A 12,632-nucleotide genomic window follows, 5' to 3' on the forward strand; every position below is an offset into this window, starting at 1 on the left:
AGCAGATTAATAACCAAGTCAATATCATCTCCAGGGAGACGTTTACTTAACAAAAAGTCTCTAACCCATTCAACCCCTGTTTGTTGTGGGATTACAGTATATAAATCCCTGACATCTACTGTCAGGAATTTAAGACTGGGATCGAATGGGATATTGTTAAGATTTTCCAACACATGCCAGGAATCTTAGCAAATTTGAGGTTCTGTTTTAAGAACCTCTTTTAGTTTATTATCAACCCACTTTGCACATGCATACGTAATGGATTGACGTCCATCGATAATGGGCCTAAAGGGGGGGCATTGGATGTTTTTGTGTAGTTTCGGTACTCCGAAAATAATTGGTACCAGAGGGGATGGCATGGTCAAATAATGATGTAACTCTGTAGTAATACTGCCTTCTATGAACAAATCACTTAAAATGTTCTTAATTTTTTGATATGACTGGTTAAGTTCATTTCTGGAAACTTTTCTATAACAGGTAGTTGACAACATGTCATACATCTTAGCTTCATAATCCTCCTCGTACATAAGAATAGCCCCCCCGCCCTTATCTGGTTTCATAACCCGTATGTTGTGTATTCTCACCAGGGCAACAAGATCTTGCACTGTTGAATCAAAGTGCCTACCATGGAAGAATGTTCTATTTAAGCCTCTTAAATGGATTTCTGAAATTCTTTCAAATAACAATAAATTGTTATCAAGAGGGAGATTGAAGATACTAGCTACACGTTCATGGGTTAATGGGTTATTGCATTGTTTAAACAACATTCTCAGGTTTAATTTCCGAGTGTACAATTTCAAATCACATATCATTCGAGCAAGGTTAGGTTTATGTGGTGCCACAAAATTAAAACCTTTAGCTAAGAGTTCAACAAATTCATGTGGAACATCGAACAAGGTGTAATTGTAAACACGGAAGTCATTGCTACTGCTTAAAATTATCGCAGGTTCTTCTGCATCAGACGCTCGTGTTACCTCTTGCGTCAGTTGTAATTTTTCTTGTTCTGTTGCTTCTTCACCCAATTCATGTTCTTCTTCTTCGAATTGGAGTACACTCGCTGAAAATCCTGATGGTTGTCTAATTTTTCAGCCCTGCCATTACTTTGTTGACGGCTCTGATATTTTTGTATGCGTTCACTTCTCCTGACTTGGTTGTTCTCGCTGGTAGTCGGAGACGAACAATCATTAAATGATGGCGATGGTGTTATCAGCTCATCTCCTGAACCAGAATGAGCATTATTGGTATTACCACTACCATTTTTAAGTGTTGGAAAAGCAGAGTTATTGGTGTACCGGTTCAGGGGCGGATCTGGGTACGCATTTCCTTTTTCGTACGCCAGTCTATCCCTTAGAATTTTACGTTTTTTTGTTTCGCTAATTTTGGTTAATAAAGAGTTAATGCTAGTGAAAATTCTGCCGTAATCGAATTCATACCGGCAGAAATCAATGTCATTTTTAATGTCCTGCTCCAGTGTCTCCAACTGTTGTTGGGAATCAGATAGTTGTTTGGAATAGTCAGAGATAAGCAATTCCAAAAAGTTTAAACCTTGCTGATTGAAAAATTGAATAAGGCGTGTGTGGAAGTCAAAATGTTTAATCACGCCCGATGGGTACTTCCACAATCTAAGCCCTTTAGGAACAATTTTGAGTCTTATACATTCACGGAAATAAAGTACTTCTAATTGAAGTTTCTTGTATTTCAACAAGCAGGCATCAAATTGCTTTAATTTCGAAACAATGTTAGCATTAGTTTCATGCTGGTTGTCCTGCCCGTTCTCGTTATCATTATCATTAGACAAATCACAGAAAATTAGGTTAGGCATATGGATAAACTGTTGTAACTCGGGTATGGCAACGTTAGGTATTTGAATATTACCTTGGTTACCTTGGTTACCTTGATTATTAATGCCCGTTGATGGAATAATGCGTTCATTGCTGGTAAATCTGCTCAGCCTCTCTGGTTGTGCAGGCGGGATACTGTCATGTAACTCTTGGCTTTGATTAAGCCGTTCTCTCGCTCCTACATTCTGCTGTGCTGTAGAAACGCTTGGTATGGGATTGAAAGTCACCCCAGTCTTCGGGCGAACCACTCGAGGTACTTCACTTGCCTGGTTCTTAACTTGAGCTGCTAAATCTTCCACTCGCTGGGTTAGCTGCTGAATAAGAGCTGTTAAATTACCAATTGGATCCACATCTTGGCTGGAACCTCCTTGGGAATTAGAATTTGGAGAAAACAAAGACTGCGATTGCTGACTACCACTATTATCAGCCATGAAAAATAAAATGAAAACACAAACCAAGAAACAAAAAAGAAAAGTGGTAACAACAAATCACGCCAGTCTATTGTAAAATCACGAATGCTTTACTTCGTAAGCGCTTTCATACACAACATTGAATGCACTTCTTCAGACAAAGTATTACTCTCAAAGCATGCGCATATATACACTTGCAATTAAAGTAAATTAAATAATTACCTTGTTACAATAAATTTTACCCATTTAATTAATTAATTAATGCAAAAACTTTCATTGAGTTCAAGATATTTAAAAACAGCTCAACACATATCTTTTTTAAAAAAAGACCGGATTCAAACCACATAAATATAATTGATATAAATCTAAAATAATTTTTTATTTTTAATTTATGTATATCCAGGAATAAATGAGATGTGTACCATTAAATGTTTGTTAAAATTAAAAGCTCTGGATAGGTAATTAGAATAATAATAGTACAATATTAGAACATTTTTGAGAAATACATTCAGTCTGTTAATTTATAATTGTTAGGATATAGGTTTCTTAACTTGAACACTCGCTGGTATAAAATGTTAAGTCTAGATTATCGATTATTTTTCATATACATTATTTATATATAATATAAATTACATTTGATTATTAATTTCATAAAACTATAAAATTATTTTAGATTTATATCAATTATATTTATGTGGTTTGAATCCGGTCTTTTTTTTAAAAAAGATATGTGTTGAGCTGTTTTTAAATATCTTGAACTCAATGAAAGTTTTTGCATTAATTAATTAAATGGGTAAAATTTATTGTAACAAGGTAATTATTTAATTTACTTTAATTGCAAGTGTATATATGCGCATGCTTTGAGAGTAATACTTTGTCTGAAGAAGTGCATTCAATGTTGTGCATGAAAGCGCTTACGAAGTAAAGCATTCGTGATTTTACAATAGACTGGCGTGATTTGTTGTTACCACTTTTCTTTTTTGTTTCTTCATAAATTATTAAAAGTCTAACCCATATTGAAGCAATTGTTAATCAGTGAAAAACTGAAAAACACCATCCATTTTAGCTGAGTTTAAATTTAGATAACCATAGGCCAGGAATGTTTGCCTGAATGTCTGAGAGATTGATGGCAAATAGGATAGGACCAAACACTGATGTCTGTGGTACACTGCTTATAACTTATTTTAATTTTATAAGTGGTACGAAAAACTCTTAATCACATGGGTTCTGTCAGACAACCAGCTAATTATCTACCAAGTAACATAAGGATATGTATTCATATTTACAAGTATGTCAGTAGTACCTGCATGAAGAATAGTATGAAAGGTCTTGGCCTAGTCCATATATGCTGTATGTACTGCATACCCACTATTCACTGCTTCATTTACTTTTTAAGAGAGAGTAATGAGTTTAACTAGGCAGGACGTTCCTTTTTCAGAGCCTAGTTGATGAGGGTCCAGCGTTAAGAAATTTTCAATGTCCAGGTTAATGATGTCTGAGGTAAAACACCCTGTAGCTTTATATATGGGGTAGTGAGACTAATGGGTCTGTAGTTACCAGGGCCCATGGTTTGGCCACCCTTGTGTAATGGCATTACAGTGGTTGTTTTCTAGGCTTTAGGAATGTAACCAGTGGAGAGACTTAGATGAAAGAGGTTAAGTGAGTGTTCAGATAGCACATGTTTGGCACTGATAATCAGTCAGCCTGATATATTATCTGGTCCCATGGATAAGATGCTTTCAACTTTTAAGAGGGCTGCAAGAACTCGTTGCATAGTAATTAAGGGGGGGGGTGGAATAGCTATAATTGTGTGTGGAGTAAAATTTGTCAGCTATGATATTGGGTATTTCTTTTGCGTCAATGTACACTCTGAACATTGTTGGATATTAGTTCCTAACTTCCCGACATAACTAAAGAAAAATTTCTAGTTATTTTTGGTTTTAGTGGCTATTTTAAGTTTGTACTCAATTTTGAGATTCCTAATGGTTCCCTTAAGCTCTTTACTAATTCAATTAAGTGTGCTTTTAAGGTGGCTATAGGGGGTTGTTTTTAAATTTGTCATTATATTTGGTGCGGACAGGGACTGCCTTATATATACAACTATTAAAGTGAGAAGAGAAGACAGATGCCTGTGTACCAGCTTTGGCGGTGGGATCCATCAGAGGAGGATTGCAGCAGAATTTATTTTTAAGTTAAATGTAGTTGAAGAAGATTTACTTTTGAGAAGTTGCTAAACACAGCAGCATTTACAGGAAAAGTACCACCAGTTTTATAGGAAAAGATCAGTAATTTGTGGTCTGATTTAACAAGGCAGAGTGATACATGGAGCTGTGCAAGAAGTGGCCGTATTTGTGAGGACTAGATCCAGGATACTGGGGACCCTAGCAGGATGATTAACTATTTGTGTTTGCATTTATGATGTTAATAAAGTGTTGAATATGCTGACCATTAGCGATGTAGGTTAGATGGTTTATTGAAAGTTGATGTCTCCCAGCGGAAAGGTGTTGGGTTTAATTGGGATAACAGCTAATGTGTTAAGATAGATATCATCATCCGAAGGGAACATGGAGGGTATTCTATAGCTTGTTATGAAGTGGTAATTAGTCTTGTTTATGTTGATTTGGACAACTAAGAAGTCAAATGTGGCATGCTGAGGAATCTGAATAAACTAGAGTCTTCTGTTGTTTTGTGACTTGGAAGCTTCAGCCATAGACCAGACACATTTAGTTATTAAAATATACAGTATCTTAGACCTAACAAAATGGTGATGATTTGGAGAATCTTCCCAATGCAGAATTATCAAAAGTCTGTTGTTTGAATTTAAATGTAAAGCGGAACACAATGGAAAGGCAAGCCAACACTTTATTAACGCTACTGAGTTCACACGGAATGCTGCAAGATACCCAGGACTCAATGAGCATATTAATATTGCTCCACTTTTAAAACTAAGGGCTGCTAAACTTTGAGATTAATTTAATCAGTAAGAAGTTTTTAATCTTAGAATGATTTAACACATTGTACACATTTTATTTAGTATTTTACAACATGAATTTTAAGGGTTTACATTCTCAATTATACTTTTTGGCCAGTAGGGGGTTATGTATACATATGTATACCTTGAATGTCCATAGGTGTTTATTTTAATGAATTATTTTAATGAATTGTATGAATTTTAGAAGTCTATTTAATAATATACATTTAATAATATACATTTTAAAAATGATTATTTAGATAGACGTGGGTAGATTTTTTATGAAACTTTAAAGGTTTAGTTGTATACGTTTCAAAATTATGTTTTTCAACTAATTATGTCTTGTATTTTTCAGAGGATGAACTCACTATGGTGGTTTTTCATGTCCTTTATTGATAATTAGAGGAGGTTGATGACTGGTGTTATGAGTAATTGAGTGTATTTAAGTAAAGGATTTTTGTTAATGGATGTTTTTTCTGATGAAGTCTTTCTTAGACAAAAACGTGTGAACTCAGTAGCGTTAATAAAGTGCTTTGTGGACTCTCACAGTGCTGGCTTGTCTTTCCGTTGTGTTCCGCTTTTTGATTTTAGTTATTGGTGACTGTTGTGGAATCTTCTCTCTCTTTTTTTGATTATTTGAAATTAAATGTGTTTTAGATGGTATCAGAATGCCTTCCCGTGATGTGAGCCCTAGGTAATATATCTTTCTGTTGATAGCAGTTTAGTTGAATGCCATTTCTATGAAAACACTCTACCATAAACACTTTCTGTGATAGTGATGTAGTCCCTTTTCTCCACTGTTATGTGACCTCAGAGTAGGTATATTTTAAGTTTGGGGTAGGGAGGTCTTGGCCCCTTCATAAAAAGACTTGATCTTAGGATTGCTGAAAGTGATTCTGCTATATTTTCAGAGTATTGGTGCACTAGGAATGTGGTGTCTATCTATCAATATAAATCCAAACATTAATAGTGGTCTTTTGTGTCTAAAATTGAAGTGCCAAATACTGCTTGATGCTCTGTATTAAACTGAAAGTATGAGAGAAAATTGTGGGCTTTCTTAAACACCCAAGCAGAGCTTCTTGCAGCAGTCTTAAAAGTTATATATGTTTGGGTATTTTCATAAAAAATACTGCTTAGTTTCTATCATACTGAGTATGTTTTGTCAAACATGTTATGAAACTCATACCTTAAATTAATGAAATCTGTTTTAGTGAATTTTTTGACGTATTTTTTATTGAGTTCTATATTTTATATTACTGTCCTATATCCTGTGTTGTGTTGATTTTTCCACTCTGATTATTACTTTTGTCTAAGCTTGTATGCATAGAATACTTTTTTAATGAGGTGCTATCTTCATAATTTCCCAATTCATCTGCATTCTCGGTCAAGGAGAAGTGACTGTTACCTTTTCAGCACAAGACAAATGAGCAGTTCTTTGAGATCCATGAGTATCAGTGACAGAATTATGAACCCTTGGCATAGAAATGATGTACAACAAAGTGTGGGTACACAGTTTATATCTCACATGACAGAGGCCACAAGGCTTAGTCTGAAATCAAATGCAGTAATATATGCTGTTACCATGTAAAATATACTTAAATTCTTCAAAATGCTGTTCTGCCTAATGAAAACATCAGGCCACATTTTCACCCTGTTTTTGTATTAGCCTAGGAAGGAAAAGAATTTCAGAGTAGAAATGTACTTATTTTACCACATTGACTTCTTTTATTGCTTGTCCTAAAGCTAACTTTTTTTTGTGTACAGGTCTAATGTATATGCTTCTGAAACACTTGGTGGACAGATACAACCTTTACTATGCCTACCTGCCTGCGAAGCTGGACAAGAAGATTCATTCAGGAGCTGTAAACCAGGTTGTAGCAGCCCCTATCCTCTGCCTCTTCTGGCTGCTCTTCTTCTCAATTCTTCGCACAAGTAAGATGGCCGAAAGTGAACATAGAATGTGCTGCTCACTCAGGCAGCACAGATGGGACAAATAAGTCTTTGTGATGTATATGTTTAAATAATGAGGGGCAGCTGAAATGTGGTACCACTGTATATAGACAGATTCCACATTTTACTTAAGATGGCACGGTAATGTTTTATGTACTCCCTCTACTAGGTTTATGCAAAGAAAAGTCTTGTACAATGAAGACATTTTGTCTGTAGGTGGTAAAGTGTTGTAGTCCTACTGTGTGTTATAATTTGATAGTAGTAGAACCGCTAGTGCTGTTTCAATATCCATTTGTCAGTGTGTATTGTGAGACAGTTAAGTGTTCAACTTGATATAGATGGACTTCCACAAAAAGCACATTAGTTTCTTTGCACCGACAGTGACATCAGTGAGTTGAAATGTTTTATAAATTTAAACAGGCCACCATCCACCATCCTTAGTACTTCAAGCTAACATAACCTTTTAAGGATACCCAAGGGCAGTATTTATTCTTTAAATATGTTCATGATCACAGAAATCACATAATGGACACCATTGTATGACCATCAACAATTAATGTATATTTTTTCCAGTTACCCCACTTTCATTTGTGAAGAATGGAAATTTGCTTCTTTCAGACAGACATTTATCTGGCCTGATTTCCAGAGCTTTGGATGTCTACTGCAATGGCTGCTCCCCTCCCCCTTCTGACTGGAGATGTCAGAATGATGTCATGTAGAAAGGGGACAGCAGTCTACTCCATCTGTAGTTTTTTGCTGCAATCAGGACATCCTGTAGTTCTTTCCACAAGTTTGCTTTAGATGAAAAATCCATTCTTGATTTAACAGACACCTGTTTTCTGGGAGTTAGCTGTTATTTCAGAATGTAACTGTCCTTCTCCCTGGATATTGAGAGCCTGCAGTCTGTGAATCAAGTGTCAGACTGGAAAGCCAGTCTTTTCAATGTCTAGTCTAGGCTTTTTTACTACTAGAAATTTGCTTAAGAGTATATAGTTACCTGGCTAAGGGCCAACATTTTGCTGCCAGTAGCAGTCAACCCCGTCACCTGAAGTTAGTACTGCTCCAATCAAGTGGAATAGTGTTACCACACCCAGCATGACATCCAGCTCAGATGTTGGCGTTTAGGAGGGTCAGCACCTAAGCTGTGCCTCCCAAATGTACCTTGGGTTAACTTCTCCAAGTCTTTTGGGTTTCTAATACCATCATGGGAATGGATCTTATTCCTAAGTCAGGGTATACTGAAAGTTAAATAAATTAGTATTGTTTCAATCTTTGATATTGGCCAAAGGTGCTTTTCTCTCTGCCCGCAATGTACCCAGGACTGGATCCTTCTGTAATTCATATGGAGTTATGTGTATTTGGTAGCATGTACTACTACTGGAGTTGTCTGGGTACCTGGCTTCTGCCTGCAAATCCTGGTATTTTATGACTGGATACATATCAACTCATCAAATCTGTAATTTCAGTGAACAGAAAAACACAAGAAGCATTCAAAACCACCTTCAACAAACAACTCAACGATATTTTTGTGTGGGAGGGTCATGTGGGGGGTGGAGCACCCCCCCTCACCCCCCCAGAATTATATATACCGTCTCCGAGGTCACACAAGAGTGGAGAAAAAGCAAACTCCCCTGTCATCTAATATAATTTCAGTGAACATCACTTTGCTTTTTTACATTCGCTGAAATTACGTTCAGTCACACAACATGCTCTGTTATGACTTTGTCTGTCAGTATGTAAAACATTATAATCCCTTGGATGGGAGATAGGAAATTCACCGCGGGGATCATGTCAGTCGCCCTGCTACACAGGGAAGTAAATATTGTGGGAAAAATATCCAGGGAATTATGTCTGGGCTTGTATAGGTCCTAGGACCAATAGCCTGGTACCAACCTATGAACTGGTTGTAGTAATTTCAATGATCAATGCTACTTCTTTTCTGGACTACTGTATCTGGTGTTCTGTCATCTATTTTTGACTTGTTGGTAATGGGTAATTTGTGGTTCATGTATCCAGTACTTCTCAACCACTTCAGTATTGCAGTGTTTGCACAATCCTCATTGCAACTGTCTTGCCACATTACTGTGCCTTTCAGTATACAGGCCCTCTGTCATGACTTTACAGCACTGTTTCCAGTTCTTATTTACAGACCTGCATTTGCTGTTTCTCCCATATGTTCAATGGACTTGTAAACCAGTGTGTACGTAGTCCACTGTCATATGCCGCCATTATTCACCTTTCATCTTTTGGTTTTAATTCACCTCTCCTTAATCATTCCTGTGTCAAATCCTGATTGACATGGTTGTTCCAGGAGATCTCTCTACTTGCTACAATATTCATGCCTTTTCTATATTTCTTTCCCTCTCAACTGATCCTTCTCCTTATGTTCATTCATATGGTTTTTGGCACATTTGGTTGTTTCCTGATTTTTGTCTACGTCTGGCTTAATTTCCATTCCTGCTTGATGCTAATATGCTTCTGCTAAACTAAGCATGGAAGCATACGTCTCAGCTGTACCAAATTCCTCAGAATTCCCTGGTTTTGAGGCTAAAATAATGGGGTGCCACGAGTTCCCAAGTGACCCCTTCAAATCATGATTTTTTAAAATGTATCTATTTACAATTTTCTTTTATAATGATTATGTCATTGCGCATTGTCAGCATATCCTGCAACATCATCCATGTGCAGGGGTGTGCATGATGACATCACCATCATGAGACCATGCCTGACCCCTGACTGCCTATAAGAGTGCTTTAAAAAAAAGTTGGTTATGGCTGCAGGCCTGCCCATGACTTCTGGCAGCTAACGAAAGAAGAAGTCGCGTCAGTTTGATGAATTTGACAAGTCACATCACAATGGTCACATCAAAAGTCTGAGTACTAGCAGTACAAGGTGTGGGATTGTGGATTATAGGTAAAGCCGAGATTCCTTTCCAAAATTATTCGGTCAGGAAGTTTTTTTATTTGAGGTCGAGGAAGAAAACAGTGTGTGAGTGTGACTGAAAGAGAGGAGTGACGCCATACCATACCACACAGGCCACCCAGCCTTCTCTCCCGATGTGTCTCTCCACTCACTGTCCACATGCAAATGTAATCCAGCTGCACCATAACTGCATGTAGCTTTGTTACTAATGAATAACATGGGTACCAGAGTTGTTACAGAATACCTGTGCCTGGTGAACACAGTAAGTCTATTAGTGTGCTTTTAGGTGCACACTTTTCCATATATTACTAAAAGTTGTGGTGGTGAGGGGAGTTTAGTAGACACTGAAATATATTACAGATATCCAGAACGGTCTCTTTGTATGTGTGTAGCAGTATCCCCCCCCCCACACACACACACACACACACACACACATACACACACAAATCTGAGTTTTCTTTGTATATGCCGGGGTGTCTGGATTAGTGCTGTATCTTCGTTTACTGAATTAAATAAAATAGTTGGAATAGTTGAAAGATGGAAATATTTTAATCTGCTACCTGCACTTAGTACTGTCTTGGTTGTGGGCACTGCCACTGTTGCAGTGCTTTATCTGCTACATACACTTAGCCCATTGCTTTGTTGTGAGTGCTGCATCTTTAAGATAGGCTCAGCTTTTCTCAATGTCCGCTGCGTGACTTGGTTGAAACCAAGTCTAACTGCTGGGAGTGAACACTGTAGGTCTGCTCTTGGGATATTTACTGTATCAACTTATTTTTTAATTTTTTTTTTTTGTCAGTTGATGTGTACCTATGAATTAACTGTATTGACAACAAATTTCTGATAAAGGAGTTTAATGACCAGTATTTTCACAACAGTCTTGAAGGGGGAAAACAAAATCATAAATAAGGGCTTGCTGCTGTTTACTAGGTAAAGGAGGACCAACGCACAGGGAAAGGGAAAGACAGAGAGACTGACTGCTTCTGCTATTGTAAAGCTGACAGTAGGTTATGAGGATTATTAGCAACACAGATGTACATTTTGGATTTTTTTTAAAACCATGGACATGACTGTTTTTTAAAAATGTCGACCCTTTTCACTGGCATTGCCTGGCTTTGGAGGCATTGGATGTTAGTAACGGGCATGATGTGAACATGGTGTTTCATGGAGGCATATTGCTGATTTTCACTGCCTTCTGCATGTGGGTGCAGTATTATTTCACAACAGCATTGCCACAAATGTCATTTAATGTTTGTCCACCTTAGTTCACTGCAGGAAGCAGTTTATGTAGGATCAGTAATTATTAATCTACCTGTATTATTTTTTAATTTAATGGCATAAAATAAAAGATGCCTTCATTGCTTTGTTCATTCAGCAATACATCACTGATTTGCTGTACATTTCTCTGCAAATAAAAATGCATTATCATGCCTCTTTGCTGGTCTGCGTTCATCTAATCCTGTTTTTCAACATTGTTTATCTGCCGGCTGATGCTGTAACTTTAAACATTCTGTGTCTCACTCATTGTCTGTTTGGTGAGTTGATAATTTCCGGACCAATACTTGCTTCAGAAGCTGCACGACGTCATGCTTCTAGTATACTACGGATGGGGCTACATTCCAAAAAAGTTATAGGGGTAACATATCTCTCAGAACTATAAATTTGGAAAACGCCAAAAATATTGGTGAGGCAAAGGCCCAATAATAGGGGCAGATTTTAAATATTGCTCCTGTAAACTCAGTTGCTAGAATAACAGGTTTTGCATTATTATATATTTTCTGAGGGACTCAGATGTTTGCCATTTATTATTATAATTTAGAGACTTCAATCTTCATGTTGGTATCCCACGATTCTATTGGAGTGGGTGTGGTCACATAATTATGTATGTAAATTGTATGCTCATTAGCATCCCGATTTTTGGCCAGTTGTACATACTTTTCATGGGCCTTTGTCCAGATTTTAGATGCTTCCAGGTTGAGAGGTATTCATGGAAGTCATTTTGGACCTCTTCTCCTCATGTTTTAAAACTTTAACTATGTTTGGATCTGGTGGAGTCAGCAGATATGCTGCCATTCCACAAGTGCAGATTTATATATTTAATCAATTTCAAGGAGGCCCATACCTCCTTCAGAATAAGAAATATATAGTCTTGGTATACATTGATTTTTATAATCATTTGGTAAGCATGAAGCATTTTTCTTGTTTTCCTGTCCAGCTAATCCAGTACCTTTTAGAGCCACCCCAAAACTATAAGTTAAAGCAAGAAGAGCAAATTGATTTATAGCTAAAACTATATTTCTAGATGTTGTCAAGGCACTTTTCAGTATTAGTTTTAGTCATCTAAAGTATTCCTTGCTGAGTTTTATTCACATTTGTTTATATTTCCTCAGTTCCCAAATATTTATACACTGCCTCGTGCTCAAGTTCCTTTATATCGCATTCCTGTCCCAGAATGATATTTTTTGGTGCTACAACTTTCCTGATTTAAAATGTTGCTTTTACATATTTATCAAGACCAAATGACATTCTGATATCATC

The 12,632-nt window shown here is 36.9% G+C and overlaps 1 protein-coding gene across 2 annotated transcripts in view; it reads left to right on the forward strand.

The window, feature by feature from the left end:
* Positions 1 to 12,632, forward strand: part of TMEM63B (transmembrane protein 63B) — a 2,399,602-nt gene that overhangs the window by 1,370,900 nt on the left and 1,016,070 nt on the right. For both annotated transcript variants that reach the window (XM_044060665.1, XM_044060674.1), the window contains one exon: positions 6,987 to 7,154. In XM_044060665.1, coding sequence (XP_043916600.1) covers positions 6,987 to 7,154 — 168 coding nt within the window. The remainder of the gene's footprint in view (positions 1 to 6,986; positions 7,155 to 12,632) is intronic.

This window comes from Protopterus annectens, chromosome 1.part0 (assembly GCF_019279795.1).
Source record: "Protopterus annectens isolate FY-2018-M chromosome 1.part0, PAN1.0, whole genome shotgun sequence".
In the NCBI taxonomy this organism is placed as follows: domain Eukaryota; kingdom Metazoa; phylum Chordata; order Ceratodontiformes; family Protopteridae; genus Protopterus; species Protopterus annectens.